We start from the raw sequence: 20,107 nt of genomic DNA on the forward strand, positions 1-20,107 counted from the left end.
ATTTCTCCATCCGACTTGAGTAAACGATTTTATAACTTAAAATCGTATGAAATCGTATATAAAGTCGGATCCATTACACACATCCGTTTTGATCGGCATCCGATTTCACACGATTTTTGTTCAGGTCTAAAATCGTGGTCAAACCCGATTTCAGACCCTAACAAAAATCTTGTGAAATCGGATGCCGATCAAAACGGATGTGCGTAATGGATCCGACTTTAGATACGATTTCAAGTTATAAAATCGTGTACTCAAGTCGGATGGAGAAATTGTGATGTGAACTGCAGCCTTACTTTCCACACATGAAGAGAGCGTTACGTTTCCCCGTATGTCCTGTAAAGCTCGTGAACACCTATGGAGTAGTGGGTATACTATGCAGCAGTCATGACTCGTGTTACCGCCATCTCCTTCTCTACCACAGGAGGGCCCCCACATCCCTCAGGCCGCCTCAGTCATCACCGCACGAGGTCAGGCACGGAGCAGCTCGCGCAGAGCTGACGTGACTTCCCGCGGGAGCCCGCCTTTACCGCTCCCGCTCGGTGGTGCGCATGTCTTCGTGTGAGCTCGCCTCTAATGTCGCCGACCTACGTCCATCGGCTGGCGAGCGGCAATACCCCCTTTGTATTGTGTGAATAAGTGTAACACATGTGCTTAACGCTCCCTTCACACCACTGTATCCGCCATACTGTTCGTCCTGTGACAGAGGCGTGAATGGCGCCCCCGCCCCGGGACTGGGCCGTCCTGTGCCTGCGCGGCGCGCCCTCTGCTCACGGCGCATGCACAGGAGCCTGACAAAGACGTGCACAGCTCACGTACCCTGCCCGCTGTAGTTCCCCAGTCATAGAACGACTAACGGCCGGCCGCAAGGTAAGCGCCCCCACCGCGTAATACCGCCAGACGGCGGACGCGGGTTGCGCCGCCGACCGCGAACGGGTGGCTGTGCGCGCGCTCGGTGTTTTCCCGCATATTAATAGCGACTGCCGCCAGAGCTTGTAGTTCTGCGTTTTACTTCGTGTTACCGTGAGGATAAGAAGTTTAACGGCGGGGATAGGGGAGCGGGCTGAGCGCAGGAAGCCGCTGCTGTGAGCATGCACTGCAGCTATCATGGCGGCCGCCCGCCCGTGTGTGGGGATGTGCGGGTGCTTGTTGTGTCGGTAGGGGCGCGCAGCAGTGCTGGAGAGTGACCCGGAGTGCGAGGACGCCTGACGTTACCGCTCCGCGCCGTCACAATGGTGAGGGAGAGACTGCAGCCTGCTCACCTCTACAGCTGTGCACTGCGCCGTGTGTGTACACTCACCAAGGCGCGTTATACTGTGTACACGCAATGCTTCTGCGCTCTAGTGACGATATGGACAGTGTGACGTAACGAAATCTTTATTTTTCTATACTACTACTACAAGTGTGCAAGTTTAATAAAGAAATAAGAAAATACAGTTTAACCCCTTGGGGATGGAGCCCATTATAACCCTATCACTTTATGTATTAATAACTGGGATGCTTGTACTTATAAATTTCATTCTGAGATTGTTTTTTTCGTGACATATTCTACTTTATGTTGGTGGTTAATTTCGTTGATACTTGCATCATTTCTTGGTGAAAAATTCCAAAATTTCAGTAAAAAGAAAATTTAGCATTTTTCTAACTTTGAAGCTCTCTGCTTGTAAGGAAAAGGGACATGTCATATAAATTATATATTGATTCACATATACAGTATGTCTATTATGTTTGCATCATAAAGTTGACATGTTTTTACTTTTTGAAGACATCCGAAGGCTTCAAAGAATAACGGCAATTTAAAACATTTTCCTGACAATTTCAAAATCACAATTTTTCAGTAACCAGTTAAGTTTAGAAGTGAATGAGGGTCTTTATGTGGGATTTCCCCCATAATGGACACCCTTAAATGACATTCACAAAGTTTAACCCTTTGGGTGTTTCACAGGAATAGCAGCAAAATGGAGGAAAAAAATACAAATCTAAATTTTTTTACACTAAAATGTTGTTGTAGCCCCATTTTTTTTCATTTTTCAAGGGGTAAAAGGTAAAAAGGCCCCCCAAAACGTGTAATTTTCTCTCGAGTAAGGAAATACCTCACATGTGGATGTAAAGTGCTCTGTGGGTGCACTAGAGGGTTCTGAAGGGAAGGAGCGACAAAGGGCTTTTGGAGAGCGAATTTAGCTGAAATGCTTTTTTTTTTTTTGGGGGGGGGGGGGGGCGCCATGTCGCATTTAGGAAGCCCCATGATGCCAGAACAGTAAAAAAATAAAATAAAACCCACATGGTATACAATTTTGGAAACTACACCCCTCAAGGAACGTAACAAGGGGTTCAGTGAGCCTTAACACCCCACAGGTGATTGACGAACTTTCGTTAAAGTGGGACATGAAAAATTAGATTTTTAACACTAAAGTGCTGGTGTTACCCCGAACTTTTCACAAGGCGTAATAGGAGAAAATGCCCCACAAAATTTGTAACCCATTTCTCTCTAGTAAGGAAATACCTCATGTGGATGTAAAGTGCTCTGTGGGTGCACTAGAGGGCTCAGAAGGGAAGGAGCGACAAAGGGCTTTTGGAGAGCGAATTTTGCTGAAATGGTTTTTGGGGGGCATGTCGCATTTAGGAAGCCCCCCATGAGGCCAGAACAGTAAAAAAAAAAAAAAAAAAAACACATGGCATACTATTTTGGAAACTACACCCCTTAAGGAACGTAACAAGGGGTGCAGTGAGCCCTAATGCCCCACGTGTGATTGACGAACTTTCAGAAAATTGGGACATGAAAAATTAAATAAAATGCTTGTGTTACCCCAAATTTTTCATTTTCACAAGGGGTAATAGGAGAAAAAGCCCCCAAAAATTGGGTATGGGTATTGAAATACCCCATATGTGGATGTAAAGTGCACTACGGACAAATTACAGTGCTCAGAACAGAAGGAGCACCATTGGGCTTTTGGAGAGAAAATTTGGTTGGAATGGAAGTCGGGGGCTATGTGCGTTTACAAAGCCCCCCCCCCCCGATGTGCCAGAACAGGGGAACCCTCCCCCCACACGTGACCCCATTTGTGAAACTTCACCCCTCACAGAATTTAAAAAGGGGTACAGTGAACATTTACACCCCACTGGCATTTGACAGATCTTTGGAACAGTGGGCTGTGCAAATGAAAAATAAAATTTTTCATTTTTACGGACGACTGTTCAAAAAATCTGTCAGACACCTGTGGAGCGTAAATGCTCACTGTACCCCTTATAACATTCAGTGAGGGGTGTAGTTTCCAAAATGGGGTCACATGTGGGGGGGGGGGGGTCCCACTGTTCTGGCACCAATGGGGTTTTGTAAACACACAGCCATCAATTCCAGCCTAATTCTCTCTCAAAAAGCCCAATGGTGCCCCTTCTATTCTGAGCATTGTAGTTCGCCTGCAGAGCACTTTACATCCACATATGGGGTATTCCCTTACTCAGGAAAAAGTGGTGTTACAAATTTTGGGGGGCTTTATTCCTATTACCCCTTGTGAAAATGAAAAAATTTGGGGTAACACCAGCATTTCAGGGGAAAAAAATAATTTTTAATTTTCAAACCTTCAGTTGAGGCAAAACTACAACTTCCAGAATGCACGGACAGACCGTACATGCTGGGACTTGTAGTTTTGCAACAGCTGTAGGCACACTGGTGGGGAACCACTGAGTTAAGAAACAGACTCTAGCTTAGAGATTCCAACCTGTGTAACTCCAGCTGTTGCAAAACTACAACTCCCAGCATGTACGGTCTGTCAGTGCATTCTGGGAGTTGTAGTTTTGCAACAGATGGAGGCACAGGGGTTGGAATCACTGAGTTAGGAAACAGACTCTAGCACAGTGTTTCCCAACCTACAGCTGTTGCAAAACTACAATTTCCAGCATGGCCAGACGGTCAGGGATGCTGGGTGTGTAGTTCTGCAATATCTGGCACTTCAGATGATGCAGAACTACAACTCCCAGCATGCCTGGACAGTCTGGGCATGCTAGGAGTTGTAGTTATGCAACAACTGGGGAAGAACAGTTTGGAGACCGCTAAGTAGTGGTCTCCAAACTGTAGCCCTCCAGATGTTGCAAAACTACAATTCCAAGCATGCCCAGACTGTCTAGGCATGCTGGGAGTGGTAGTTCTGCAACATATGAAGGGTCAGATATTGCAGAACTACATGCCCAGCATCCCTGACTGTCTGGGCATGCTGGGGATTGTAGTTTTGCAACATATGGAGGGATACAGTTTGGAGACCACCGTATAGTGGTCTCCAAACTGTGCCACTTCAGATGTTGCAAAACTACGACTCCTACACCCCCCCTGTTGCTCGCGTTCCCCCCGCTCTGCCTGGACTTCAGTCGGGAGCAGAGCAGGGAAATGAACTCTAACCCCTCTCGCCTCCAACTGCCATTGGTGGTCGTACTGACCGACCAATGGCAGGGGATAGGAGGAGGTGGCACCCCGCTCCTATCCTTTCCAGCTCCGATCATCCTTCTTTTCTGGGCGAATTGACCATCGATTTGCGGCGACATGGGGGGGGGCGGGTTCAGGACCCCCCTAGGCATTGCCACGGGATGCCTGCTGATAGATATCAGGTACAGGTACGCCCTCTGTCCTTAAGTACCAGGACACAAGGGCGTATCCATGCGCCCCCCGTCCTAAAAAGGTTAAAGAGACACCTACCGGATTTATCGGGGTATACCACAGACCGGCATATAAAACGCACCCTCATTTTACCAAGGATATTTGGGTAAAAAAAGTTTTTTACCCAAATATCCTTGGTAAAATTAGGGTGCGTATGTGTGCATGTGTATACCCCGATACACTGTTACCCCGCAGAAGCCCACAGGAAAGGCAGGGGGAGAGAGACAGTCGCTGCCCGCTTCTCTCCCCCTGCCTTTCCTGGGGTCTAGAGCCCTGCTGCCGCCGCTTCTCTCCCCCTGGCTATCGGCGCCGCTGCCCCATTGCCTCCCCCATCCCCGGTTTTATGATTACATGTTGCCGGGGTTGGGTCCGCGCTGCTTTTGGCTCCGGTGTGGCGTCCCCTGCGTCGTTGCTATGCCCTGCCCTGCGCAATGATGAATGACGTCACGTTGAAGACGTCACTCGTCATTGCGTCTTGCAACGCATAGCAACAATACATGAGACGCCACACAGGAACCAGAAGCAGCACGGACCTGACCCCAGCAACAGGTAATTATAAAACCGGGGATGGGGGAGGCAATGGGGCAGCGGCGCCGGCAATGGAGTAGCGGCGCCGATAGCCAGGGGGAGAGAAGCGGCGGCAGCAGGACTCTAGACCCCAGGAAAGGCAGGGGGAGAGAAGGGGCAGCGACGGCCTCTCTCCCTCTGCCTCTCCTGGGGGCTTCTGCGGGGTCAGAAAAACCGGGGGGGATGGGGGAGGCAATGGGGCAGTGGCGCCGGCAGTCTCTGGACCCCAGGACAGGCCGGGGCAGAGAAGCCGGCAGCGACGGCAGGTCTCTAGACCTGCAAAAGCCGCTGCAGTTCATTGATTTAAAGTGCCCGCTTTAAATCATTGAACTGCAGCGGCTTATCGGCGTATAACACGCAGATAGAGTTTAGGCTAAAAATTTTAGCCTACAAAATGCGTGTTATACGCCGATGAATACGGTAATTTTCTTTTTTGCATTTTTTTTTTCCCCTCCTTGCTTCTTAAATGCCATAACTTTTCCCACCTTCAGACAAATATGAGGGAAGGACCCAGCCCATTTTCACCTTAAGGACCCGGACATTTTTTGCACATCTGACCACTGTCACTTTAAGCATTAATAACTCTGGGATGCTTTTACTTTTCATTCTGATTCAGAGATTGTTTTTTCGTGACATATTCTATTTATGTTGGTGGTAAAATTTCGTCGATACTTGCATCAATTCATGGTGAAAAATGCCAAAATTAGATGGAAAATCTGAAAACATTTTTTTACATTGAAACTCTTTGGTTATAAAGAAAATGGTCATCCCAAATAAATTATAAATTGATTCACATATACAATATGTCTACTTTATGTTTGCATCATAAAGATGACATGTTTTTTCTTTTGGAAGACATTAGAGGGCTTCAAAGATCAGCATCAATTTTCCAAATTTTCACAAAATTTTCAAAATCTGAATTTTTCAGGCACCAGTTCACCAGTTTTGAAGTGGATTTAATGGGGCTTCATATTAGAAATACCCCATAAATGACGCCATTATAAAAACTGCGCTCCTCAAAGTATTCAAAATTACATTCATTAAGTGTGTTAACCCTTTAGGTGTTTAACAGGAATAGCAACAAAGTGAAGGAGAAATGTAAAAATCTTAATTTTTTTACACTCGCATGTTGTAGACCCAGTTTTGGAATTTTTTACAAGGGGTAAAAGGAGAGATATCACCCTAAAATTTGTAACCCAATTTCTCTCGAGTAAGGAAATATCTCATGTGCATGTCAAATGTTCGGCGGGTGCAGCAGAGGGCTCAGAAAGGGAAGGAGCGACAATGGGATTTTGGAGAGTGAGTTTTTCTGAAATGGTTTTGGGGGGGGGCATGTCACATTTAGGAAGCCCCTATGGTGCCAGAACAGCAAAAAAAAACAAACAAAAAAAACGGCATACTATTTTGGAAACTATACCCCTCAGGGCACATAACAAGGGGTCCAGTAAGCCTTAACAACCAACAGGTGTTTGACTACTTTTTGTTAAAGTTGGATGTGTAAATTAAATTATTTTTTTTTTTCACTAAAATGCTGGTTATTTCCCAAACTTTATATTTTTACAAGGGGTAATAGGAGAAAATGCCCCCTAAAATTTGTAACCCCATTTCTTCTGAGTATGGAAATACCCCATATGTGGACGTCAAGTACTCTGCTGGCACCCATTGGGCTTTTGGAGAGAGAATTTGGTTGGAATAGAAGTCAGGGGCCTTGTGTGTTTACAAAGCCCTCCGTGGTGCCAGTGCAGTGAGCATTTATCCCCCCCACTGGCGTTTGACAGATCTTTGGAACAGTGGGCTGAGCATTTACACCTGTGGGGTGTAAATGCTCACTGTACCCCTTATAACATTCTGTGACTGGTGTAGTTTCCAAAATGGGGTCATATGTGGGGGGATCCAGTGTTCTGGCACCACGGGGGGCTTTGTAAACGCACATGGCCTTCAATTCCGGACAAATTTTCTCGCCAAAAGCCTAATGGCGCTCCTTCTCTTCTGAGCCTTGTAGTTCACCCGCAAAGCACTTTACATCCACATATGGGGTATGTTCTTACTCAGAAGAAATGGGTTTACAAATTCTGGTGGCTTTTTTCCTATTTTCCCTTGTGAAAATGAAAAATTTAGGGTAACACCAGCATTTTAGTTAACTTTTATAATTTTTTTTTTTTTTTCGTTTTCCCATCCAACTTTAACAAAAATTTGTCAAACACCTGTGGGGTGTTAAGGCTCACTATACCCCTTGTCACGTTCCGTGAGGGGTGTAGTTTCGAAAATGGAGTCACATGTGGGTATTTATTTTTTTTAGTTTATGTCAGAACCACTGTAAAATCAGCCACCCCTGTGCAAATCACTAATTTAGGCCTCAAATATACATAGTGCGCTCTCACTCCTGAGCCTTGTTGTGCACCCGCAGAGCATTTTACGCCCACTTATGGGGTATTTCCGTACTCAGGAGAAATTGCGTTACAAATTTTGGGGGTCTTTTTTGCCGTTTACCGCTTGTGAAAATAAAAAGTATGGGGCAACACCAGCATGTTAGTGTAAAATTTTATTTTTATTTTTTTTTACACTAACAGGCTGGTGTAGCCCCCAACTTTAACTTTTCATAAGGGGTAAAAGGAGAAAAATCCCCCCCAAAATTTGTAGTGCAATTTCTCCCGAGTATGGAAATACCCCATATGTGGCCCTAAACTGTTTCCTTGAAATACGACAGAGCTCTGAAGTGAGAGTGCCATGCGCATTTGAGGACTAAGTTAGGGGTTGCATAGGGGTATTCTATGCCAGTGATTCCCAAACGGGGTGCCTCCAGCTGTTGCTAAACTCCCAGCATGCCTGGACAGTCAGTGGCTGTCCGGAAATGCTGGGAGTTGTTGTTTTGCAACAGCTGGAGACTCCGTTTTGGAAACACTGCCGTACAATACGTTTTTAATTTTTATTGGGGAGGGGACAGTGTAAGGGGGTGTATATGTAGTGTTTTACTCTTTATTATGTGTTAGTGTAGTGTAGTGTTTTTAGGGTACATTCGCACTGGCGGGTTACCGTGAGTTTCCCCATAGGAGTGCGCTGCGGCGAAAAATTTGCCGCAGCTCAAACTTCAAGAAACTTACTGTAAACCTGCCCGTGTAAATGTACCCTGTACATTCACATGGGGGCAAACCTCCAGCTGTTTCTCTGACAGACTGTGCATGCTGGGAGTTGTACTTTTGCAACAGCTGGAGGCAGACTGGTTTAGTTAGGTTCTGTTATCTAACTCAGTATTTTCCAACCAGTGTGCCTCCAGCTGTTGCAAAACTACAACTCCCAGCATGTACTGATCGCCGAAGCGCATGCTGGGAGATGTAGTTATGCAACAGCTGGAGGTACGCAACTACAACTCCCAGCATGCCCAGGCAGCTGTTTGCTGTCTGGGCATGCTGGTATTTGCAGTTTTGCAACATCTGGAGAGCTACAGTTTGAGACTATACAGTGATCTCCAAACTGTGACCCTCCAGATGTTGCAAAACTACAAATCCCAGCATGCCCAGACAGTCAGTGCATGCTTAGCGGTCTTCAAACTGTTCTTCCCCAGTTGCTGCATAACTGCAACTCCAACAGCTGGAGGCACACTGGTCTGGAAACACTGAGCTAGAGTCTGTTTCATAACTCAGTGGTTCCCCACCAGTGTTCCTACAACTGTTGCAAAACTACAACTTCCAGCATTCACGGTCTGTCAGTGCATGCTGGAAGTTGTAGTTTTGCAACAGCTGAAGGTTTAGCCTACTGAGCGCTCACGTGACCAGCGCTTATGAATATTTAAATCTAGCCAGCAGGCTCGCCTCAAAGCGCAGGTCAGCGCTGGAAGAGAGGATCTTCGAAGGAGTGGGACTCCGGACTGCAGGTAGGTATAGCAGTCCGAGACCCGCATCGGTCTCCTGCTCACCCACACTATAACCCAGTGTATCGGGTTATAGTGCGGGGCAACTGGAGACCGTTTCCCTTTAAATACAGAGAAAAATTAGGACATGCAAGGTTTTTATCTTCTCTCAACTTCTATAATTTGAACTGATGTACTTAACTCCTTAAAGGAGTACTCAGGTGGGAAACTATTTTTTCCCAATGAACTGGTGCCAGAAAAAACAGATTTGTTATTTACTTCTATTTAAAAATCGCCTGCCAGTACTTATCATCTGTTGTATGCTGCAGAGGAAATTGTATAGTTCTTGTTAGTCTGACCACAGTGCTCTCTGCTGACACCTCTGTCCATGTCAGGAACTGTCCAGAGTAGGAGCAAATCCCTATTGCAAACCTTTCTTGCTCCGGACAGTTTCTGACAAGGACAGAGGTGGCTGCAGAGAGCACTGTGGTCAGATTGGAAAGAACTATACAACTTCCTCTGTAGTATACAGCAGCTGATAAGTACTGGAAGGATTAAGATTTTTAAATAGAAGTAAATTTACAAATCTACTTAACTTTATAGCACTAGTTGATTTGAGAATTTTTTTTTCCACCAGAGTACCCTTTTAGAGGGGTACTCTGGTGGAAAACTTTTCTTTTTTAATCAACTGGTGCCAGAAAGTTAAACAGATTTGTAAATTACTTCTATTAAAAAATCTAAATCCTTCCAGTTCTTATTAGCTGCTGAATACTACAGAGAATTTTTTTTTCTTTTTGGAACACAGTGCTCTCTGCTGACATATCTGTTCATTTTAGGAACAAACCCTAACTAGTATAAGTGTGGATAGGGAAAGGATATATATATATAGACCACAATTAGATAGATATCAGAGTGGTAATAATATGTGCAGAATTTCTCATGCTTCTTATCCTACGCGTTTCTCCCATCTGATATAAATGGGTTCATCAGGGTTGAAAGAGAAATTCTGAACAAGAAACGGATAGTGTTGTGCAGTTTGCTGAAGAGAAGATAGAAAATAGTGATAGAAAGATAATCATTAACGGTCACCGTCACAATGTCAGATCTGTCACCAATGGTCCTAGAAGAATAGATATGGTGGGGAAGTCTAATGTACCTATACAGATAAATGTACAACATTTATAATGCAAGATTGACACGTTACAATCAGAGCTCATAAATTTTAGATATTAGAGCTTAGCACACATATATTAAAATTGATGGTAGTCTAATAGACCCTTAACCTACCAAAATAGATGATATATTAAACAGATGATAGGTACCTTTAATAGGTCAATACGTAGCATACGATGACCTAATGGACCACGATTCAAAGGGCATACCTCCCAGATACCCAAGACCCAGATAACTGAAGGGCTATATAAAGAAACAGAAAAAGATATATAGCTAGACTAGTTACAATGTTTCAAGGGGGGGAGGAGAACTGATATCAATGTTGTCACAACCCCTAAAAAGTATAGAAACATTCTTACCCTAGAGGGAGGGTTAGTGCCAATATGAATTGATAAGGAATGCCACCCTCAATAGGATCCCGGGTAGTGTAGTAGATGAATGGCCAGTAGTAGATAGGAGGGATTAAAAGATGAATATCATCAGATTGAGTATGCGATTACCAAAAGAGTGTGCCGTCAGTCATTTAAAATAATCTATGGATAATGAGGTAATGCAGATGTTTCTTAGTCCTTTTGTCAGAAAATGAAAAACCCCTACAAACAAAGTGAGGGGAGTAATGGACCAGAACCAATAATATAACAGATGATAAGAGCTCACCAAACGGAGATACTGCATGTGAATGATGATGGTGACCGGCTCCATGTGTGAGTGCTTGGCGTCTGCCTTATATGGGGTGCCGACTGGAAGCCCGCTAAGTTTTCTGCGTTCCACACCTCATTGTGGATGTGCATGAGTGGAACGCATATGAATGGGCTAGCCGGAAATGGACAGCGAATTTGTGAAGTGATGTTATATTTGTGTTCCACGCCTCAGTGTGAATGCGCATAAGTAGAACGCACATAGGTGCGCTAACCGGAAGGTGAATGACGCCCGTGTCACGCCTCAATATGGATATGTATGTATGTATGGATGGAACGCAAACATGTACACCAATAGGGAGTGAGCAGCAGCCGTCTCCCAATGGTCAGTTTTGATATAGTTGCGTTGCAAATTACAGTAAAGGTGCACAATTTGTTAGAGCCTGATAATGCTAAAAAAGATCCAAACAGGGATAAGTATATATTATCAAATATGGTATTACAGACAATGTTGCGTCTGTAACAACTGATAATAAATAGTGAAACATAAAAGAAGAAGCTAGATAGTTGACTGCGGGGCACAAACTAATGCACAAAAAGAAAAGCATTAATGTAGGGTAGTTAAGGAATCATGATGAGTAGTCCTATAAAGGTTTTTGAAATTCTGCTATCAGGACCAAAAGTTGACCTGACGTTACTCAAGATGGAACATGTATTCGACCAGGACGCAATTGATATTTGAATTACAAATATTGATAACTAGAAAGATATACATAAAATAAATATTATGGCAAAAACAAAGTTGATTAAGAAAGATATGGCTAAATGAAAGAGCAGAAGGATATCATTTCGTTTAATCCTTTTGGGGCTATAGATTTCAAGCGGTATATACACTTTGCCTCCTTTTGAAGGAGTATTTTATCAAAATCACCTCCTCCGGTCCATTTTCAATATTGCTATCACCTGGAATTGGATGGCATAGATGTTGTTCGCATGGTGGCTATGCATATGGATTGAGATTGGAGATATAAAACACAAAAGAGAGAAACCAATGTGTTCCAAAATTCGGCGTCTGAATTCCCTTGTAGTTTTGCCGATATAATTTAAGGGGCATGTAGCCATATAGACTATCATACGAGTCTTGCAATTAGCATAACTTAAACACTTATAGACTTTTGTGGATCCTGTTCCTTTGAACTCTTTGGAGACTTTTACATACTGGCATGCTTTGCAGGAGCTGCATTTTTAGGTCCCTTTGTTTCTATGATCAAGCCACGTGTCTATTGGCTTCAGTGGTGTATAGTGGCTATGGACCAAAAAATCATTAAGGTTTTTTCCTTGCTTATAGGTAATGATAAGACTAGCTTCCACAAATTTCCCAATCAGACAATCAGTCTTCAAAATAGACCAATGCCTAGATATGATTGTCCTAATATCTTTCGCAGCTCCATCATATGTGGCAATGATCCTTAGTATGTTCCTTTGTATTGGGCAATAGAAGGGAGGCTCTTTCTGATTGACCTACAAATGCGGCTCCATCTTGAGTAACATCAGGTCAACTTTTGGTCCTGATAGCAGAATTTGAAAAACCTTTATAGGACTACTCATCATGCTTCCTTTACTACCCTACATTAATGCTTTTCTTTTTGTGCATTAGTTTGTGCCCTGCAGTCAACTATCTATCTTTTTCTTTTATGTTTCACTATTTATTATCAGTTGTTACAGACGCAACATTGTCTGTAATACCATATTTGATAATATATACTTATCCCTGTTTGGATCTTGTTTAGCATTGTCAGGCTCTTACAAATTGTGCACCTTTACTGTAATTTGCAACGCAACTATATCAATATTGACCATTGGGAGACGGCTGCTGCTCACTCCCTATTGGTGTACATGTTTGCGTTCCATCCATACATATCCATATCGAGGCGTGACACGGGCGCCATTCACCTTCCGGTTAGCGCACCTATGTGCGTTCTTCTTATGCGCATTCACACTGAGGTGGAACGCAAATATAAAATCACTTAACAAATTCGCTGTCCATTTCCGGCTAGCGCATTCATATGTCGGCTTCCAGTCGGCACCCCATATAAGGCAGACGCCAAGCACTCACACATGGAGCCGGTCACCATCATCATTCACATGCAGTATCTCCGTTTTGTGAGCTGTTATCATCTGTTATATTATTGGTTCTGGTCCATTACTCCCCTCACTTTGTAGGGGTTTTTATTTTCTGACAAACGGACTAAGAAACATCTGCATTACCTCATTATCCATAGATTATTTTAAATGACTGACGGCACACTCTTTTGGTAATTGCATACTCAATCTGATGATTTTCATCTTTTAGGCCCTCCTATCTACTACTGGCCATTCATCTACTACACTACCCGGGATCCTATTGAGGGTGGCATTCCTTATCAATTCATATTGGCACTAACCCTCCCTGTAGGGTAAGAATGTTTCTATACTTTTTAGGGGTTGTGACAACATTGATATCAGTTCTCCTCCCCCCCTTGAAACATTGTAACTAGTCTAGCTATGTATCTTTTTCTGTTTCTTTATATAGCCCTTCAGTTATCTGGGTCTTGGGTATCTGGGAGGTATGCCCTTTGCATCGTGGTCCATTAGGTCATCGTATGCTACATACTGACCTATTAAAGGTACCTATCATCTGTTTAATATATCATCTATTTTTGGTAGGTTAAGGGTCTATTAGACTATATTGTTATGTCAACTCTGCTAAGTTACTCTTATTTTGTATCTAGACATCCTTTTGGTGGCATAGTCACCTATACAGTATTTTCTGAACCATTTCCAACTGTGATTGTTTCTCTTAGCCATTTGGCTTCCACTTTACAAGGTACGAACTGAGTTTATATTGGGACCTATCTTCTCTATTTGTTACCTTTTTGATCTTTTAAAGATGTTCCCCTTTCTTTAATCCTAGGTTACCATCAGAAGGACACATCCATCAATTTTAATATGTGTGTGCTAAGCTCTAATATCTAAAATTTATGAGCTCTGATTGTATCTTCTCTTCAGCAAACTGTACAACACTATCTGTTTCTTGTTCATAATTTCTCCTTCAACCATGATGAACCCATTTATATCAGATGGGAGAAACGCGTAGGATAAGAAGCATGAGAAATTCTGCACATGTTATTACCACTCTGATATCTATCTAATTGTGGTCTATATATATCCTTTCCCTATCCACACTTATACTAGTTAGGGTTTGTTTTGTAGAATAGGTAGGGACATCTAGTATTATTTAGGGCACTCACCTGTATCCCATTTTCCCTCCCTATTATACATCAATAGGCTTTTATGTGGCCTACAGGTCTACACTAAGCCTACAGTATACAATAAGTAATGGAAATGTACAATTGCTGAGGATATGACATTTATTTGTGTTTTTTTTGTATTTGTCACACATTTTTTACATTATTTAAGTAAAAGTTATATTTTAAGCATCTATGTCTTATTCGTTGAGTTTCAATATATACACTGAGCAGCATATGTTTGCTATGGGGATTTTCTCCTACTCTGGACAGTTGTTAAAGCGCAACTGTTCCGAAATCTGGTTGCAATAACCTGCAACACAGCCTTTGTACTGTGTTCAGGTGGTGGGTATAGCAATGTTTTTACCTAATATTGTGTCAATCACATAGCGGTCCCAGCGCTGACATACAGGGGGTGGGCGTAGCAGCGGTGGGGCATCGCGTACCTCGCGCCACACCTATCCGACCGTCAGTGGTTTTGATCAAAAGCATTTTTGGGGTCATGAAAGCCTGCAAATATAAGGTAAAAACATTGCTATACCTACCACCTGCACACAGTACAAAGGCTGTGTGCAGGTTATTGCTCCAAAGATTTCATGACAGTTGCGCTTTAACCCCTTAAGTACGCAGGGTTTTTCCATTTTAATTTTTTCCTCAACACCTTCTAAAAATCATAACACTTTAAATTTTGCACCTAAAATTCCATATTATGGCTTATTTTTTTGTGCCACCAATTCTAATTTGCAGTGACATTAGTTATTTAAAGAAAATATCCACAGTGAAGCGGAAAAAAATTCATTGTGCGACAAAATTGAAGAAAAAAAATTCCATTTTGTAACTTTTGGGGGCTTCTGTTTCTACGCAGTGCATTTTTCGGTAAAAATGACACCTTTATTCTGTAGGTCCATACGGTTAAAATGATACCCTACTTATATAGGTTTGATTTTGTATTACTTAAAAAAAAAAAAAAATCATAACTACATGCTGGAAAATGTATACGTTTAAAATTGTCATATTCTGACCCATATAACTTTTTTGATTTTTCCGTGTACGGGCCGCTATGAGGACACACTTTTTGCACCGTGATCTAAAGTTTTTATCGGTACTATTTTTCAGGGCTGTTGAGTCGGTAGATAAATGTTCCGACTCTGCAGTTTTTTGTACTTCCGACACCGAAACTCCTCTGTATCAATATGCGAATGTATTTATAAACACTTACAGTTGAATCCAAGAAGCTGTTCCACCAAGGTCTTCTAAGTTCTTCTAGCAGAGAGAGGTAGTTGGGCAGAAGCTGCTGCCTTCTCCTTTTTGTGTGCTGATCTGCTGCTGAAGATAGGGTAGTGGGAGGATCCAGGAAGAGGCATTTATTATAAAACATGATTTCCCTAGTAGAATCCCATAGTCATGTTTAAAGTTTAAGCTAACAATCGGAGTTTACAAGTTTCTATAGCCTTAGCTGAATGGTAGCAGTTTTTCCAATGGTTTACAGCTTCAGTCTTGAACTTTTGACCCTCCATTCCCTTCACTTATACAAGTGTCTCTAGTCCTGCAAAAAACATATTTACTTAAAGGAGAACTCCAGAATATAAAAATTGTCGCCCATACTGCCGGCAGTAAAAAAATAAAGATGTACATGCCTTCCTCTGCTCCACCCGGGTCTCCGAGAACCGGCTCTGGTCTCTGCCGTGATCCTCTTCCTGGTTGCTGGTGGTCGGTGAATCATACTGCGCTCAGCCAATCACCGGTCGCAGTGAGGTACCGACTCGGCCGGCGATAGGCTGAGCGGCAGGGACGTGCACACATAGGAGTGAAAGGGGGCTGGAGCCCCTGCCCTTTTCCTCACCTGCCCCTCTAGTGCCCTCACAAAAGGAGCTGCAGACTCAGGGTGACAGGTGAAGTAAAAAGGATCCATTGCTGGGGAGATTTGTATGTGGTTTAATGTAGGGTGCTGTGCCCTCCCTGCAGCAAGGGGGCGCCATTATCTGCCATTTCTCTGCTTCTCTCCACGCGGAGGAGACAGGAGCAAAGGAAGCAGAGAGAAGCCCCGCCCACAGCCTGTCCGGCCACAAACTTCAGTCTATGCTGCCCTTACTGTAAGTAACTGTAAATATATGTGAGTGATTGTATGTCAGTATGTGTGTATGTATATGGGTGTGTGTGTGTGTGCCTGTGCAGAGAGGGATTGCTGGGGCCTTAGTGTAAGTGACTGTGTATATATTGAGTGACTGTATGTCAGTGTGAGGTGTATATATGTGTGTTTGTGTGTGTGTGTCTATCTCTATGTATGTGCCTATATATGTGAGCAAGTGAATCTACGTATGTGTGTGTGTGTATATGTGTGTATATATATATATATATATATATATATATATATATATATATATATATATATATATATATATATATGAACAAGTGAATCTGTGTGTGTGTTAGGGATCGACCGATTATCGGTATGGCTGATATTATCGGCCGATAATCATGATTTTGGGCATTATCGGTATCGGCAATTACCTTGCCGATAATGCCCCGCCGCCCGCACTGCGTCGCACCCCCCACCGCCCCGGCCCCATTGCCTCCCCCATCCCCGGTTTTATAATTACCTGTTCCCGGAGCCCACGCTACTTCTTGCTCCTGCTGCGTCCTGCGTTACGCTGTGCGCAATGACGAGTGACGTGACGTCACCGTCAGTGTGCACAGTGACAGTTCAGGAGGACGCCACCGGAGCCAGATGTGGAGTGGACCCCGGGAACAGGTAATTATAAAACCGGGGATGGAGGAGGCAATGGGGCCAGTGCGGTCGAGATGCGGCGGGGGGAGCGGTGGCGGTGATAGGTCTCAGGAGCCCCGGACGCAGGCAGGGGGATAGAAGCGGGTGGCGGCGGCGGCGGTCTCTGACACCGCAAAAGCCACTGCAGTGCATTGATTTAAAGCGCCCTCTTTAAATCAATGATCTGCAGCGGTGTCGCGGGGGTATAAATAGCTGATAACTTATACCGGAATATCGGCATAAGTTATCGGCTATCGGCCCTAAAAAAAACTATATCGGTCGATCCCTAGTGTGTGTGTGTGTGTATATATGTATGTATGTGTATATATATATATATATATGCAAGTGAATCTATGTATGTGTGTGTATATATCTGTGAGTGATTGTATGTGTGTACCTGTATGTATGATGTGCTTATTGGCTATATCTTTTAGTATATATTCCATGTTATATGTGTGTCTGTGTATTTATGTTTCTTAATGTATATTTGTACCTGTATGTATGTGTCAAAGTGTCTCTATGTATGTCTGTATATTTTAGGGGTGTGAATCGCCAAGAATTTGGCGATACGATTCGAATCGCGATACCAGTGTGGTGATTCGATATATCCCGATATATCGCGATACCGTCTAGGTGACGATACATCGCGATATATCCCGATACATCGCCCACCAGGGAGCATTCACAGATCCCTTTAGACACCGCTGTCAGCTTTGACAGCGGCGATCTAGTAGTCCAACGCGCACTTTTCTCATTTTATCCCGTCCGGGCTGCAAAATAAAAGAAAACACACTTTCTCTTACCTGCCAACGAGCCCCCGGAGCTCCGGTACAGGTGTTCGGTCCCCGGGCTGTATTCTTCTTACTTCCTGTTAGCCCGGCACGTCACACGGAGCTTCAGCCTATCACCAGCCGAGGCGGGACATCGCTGCGGCCGGTGATAGGCTGAAGCTCCGTGTGACGTGCCGGGCTAACAGGAAGTAAGAAGAATACAGCCCAGGGACCGAACACCTGTACTGGAGCTACGGGGGCTCGTTGGCAGGTAAGAAAAAGTGTGTTTTCTTTTATTTTGCGGACGGGATAAAATGAGAAAAGTGCGCGCTGGACGACTCCTTTAATAGCCAGCCGCGGCGATTGCCGCATGCTGGCTATTAGCGGCGGCCCCCGGCTACTGAGAACAGCCGGGGGCTGCAGAGTATGGAGCAGGCACGAGTCCGGAGCCCGCTCCATACACAATGCAGAGCACCGCATGCTGGATATTAGCGGCGGTGATGCATCAGCGGCCCCCGGCTACTGAAATCAGCCAGGGGTCGCAGAGTACGGAGCGGGAACGAGTCGGAGCCGGGGGGAAATACTGAGCAGGGGGAGGGGAGAGGACGTATGTGTGTGTGAAAGAGACATACTGCACTGCACGGGCTGGGGATTTCACCTCACACGGGCGGCGGGAAGGGTCGTTGTATATGCATGTAATGTATGATTAGGGGAGGCTGTATCAGCGGCGGGTGTAAGTATGATGTGTTCATATGTATGGTGTATATGTATGATGTGTGCATATTAGGGATGCACCGATATATCGGCGGCCGATACATATCGGCCGAAAATAGCTATTTCAGGGAAATGCCGAAACAACAAAAAATGTGCCGATAATGACCCACCTCCCCTGCCCGCCCACAGCACAAGTTACAAACACTGCCAGTGGCAGAGGCACTCGTGGGGGGTGCAGGGGGGGCCGGGCGCAACATCTGGGGGGGCGCGCTCTCCGGGATAGGAATACTTCTTTTTATGTGCCCGGGCCAGCTCCCGTGTGTGGCTGCAGGCAGGGGCCGACCAGAGCATATAAAACCTAATACTGTATACTAAAAACCAGTGGGCCTCCAGCTGTTGTGAAACTACAACTCCCAGCATGCCCGGACCAGCAAAGTCTGTCCGGGCATGCTGGGAGTTGTAGTTTCACAACAGCTGGAGGCCCTCTGGTTTTTAGTATACAGTATTAGTTTTTATATGCTCTGGTCGGCCCCCGCCTGCAGCCACACACGGGAGCCGGCCCGGGCACATAAAAAGAAGTATTCCTATCCCGGACATCCCTGTGTCCCGAAAAATCTTTTCGGGACATAAGGATGTCCGCCGGTCACTCACCATTCCCCGGTCCTGTTCCTCCTGCGATTCTCCTTCGGTCCCTCGCTTCTCTGCCTCTATGGTCGTACGCACGGGACGTCACTGATGTCCCGTGCGTACAACCATAGAGACGCAGGAGGACCGCAGGATCGTCACAGGAGAACGTGCGCTGGCCGGGGCCTGGTAAGTGACTGCGTCATCTTCTTGAGTGTTCCGGTCACCGCTCCTCCGGTCCCGGCACCTACTGCTATGGTCCATAGGCCATAGCAGTAGATGTGACCCCGAGAGGAGTGGTGACCGGATCACTGTGGGGGCAGCAGTACAGACATACAGCCTCCAGCCATACACTGTATATGGCTGGAAGCTGTATGTCTGTGGGGTGGGGGGGAGCTGCCTACAAATGTGGGGGGAGCTGCCTAATATTGTTGGGGGGGGGAGCTGCCTAATATTGTGGGGGGGGAGCTGCCTACAAATGTGGGGGGAGCTGCCTAATATTGTTGGGGGAACTGCCTAATATTGTTGGGGGGAGCTGCCTAATATTGTTGGGGGGAACTGCCTAATATTGTGGGGGGGGGAGCTGCCTACAAATGTGGGGGGAGCTGCCTACAAATGTGGGGGGAGCTGCCTAATATTGTTGGGGGGAGCTGCCTAATATTGTTGGGGGGAGCTGCCTAATATTGTTGGGGGGAGCTGCCTAATACTGTTGGGGGGAACTGCCTAATATTGTGGGGGGGAGCTGCCTAATATTGTTGTGGGGAACTGCCTAATATTGTGGGGGGGGAGCTGCCTACAAATGTGGGGGGAGCAGCCTAATATTGTTGGGGGGAGCTGCCTAATATTGTGGGGGGAGGTGCCTAATATTGTTGGGGGGAGCTGCCTAATAATGTGGGGGGAGCTGCCTAATATTGTTGGGGGGAGCTGCCTAATATTGTTGGGGGGAGCTGCCTAATATTGTTGGGGGAGCTGCCTAATATTGTTGGGGGGAGCTGCCTAATAGTGTTGGGGGGAGCTGCCTAATAGTGTTGGGGGGAGCTGCCTAATAGTGTTGGGGGGAGCTGCCTAATAGTGT

At 45.0% G+C, this 20,107-nt stretch overlaps 1 protein-coding gene across 6 annotated transcripts in view; it reads left to right on the plus strand.

The window, feature by feature from the left end:
• Positions 1-328: 328 nt before the first annotated feature.
• Positions 329-20,107, plus strand: part of ZBTB14 (zinc finger and BTB domain containing 14) — a 31,523-nt gene continuing 11,744 nt past the window's right edge. Inside the window, exon 1 of one of the 6 annotated variants that reach the window (XM_056521635.1) lies at positions 329-558. Coding sequence is in view for 3 of the 6 variants with exons in the window: in XM_056521631.1 (XP_056377606.1) it covers positions 549-628 (80 nt within the window). In the remaining 3 variants the exon portion in view is untranslated. The other 5 variants (XM_056521631.1, XM_056521634.1, XM_056521636.1 and 2 more) reach the window with 5 other exon arrangements.

The sequence above is a fragment of the Hyla sarda genome, chromosome 5, assembly GCF_029499605.1.
Source record: "Hyla sarda isolate aHylSar1 chromosome 5, aHylSar1.hap1, whole genome shotgun sequence".
Taxonomy (NCBI): Eukaryota; Metazoa; Chordata; class Amphibia; order Anura; family Hylidae; genus Hyla; species Hyla sarda.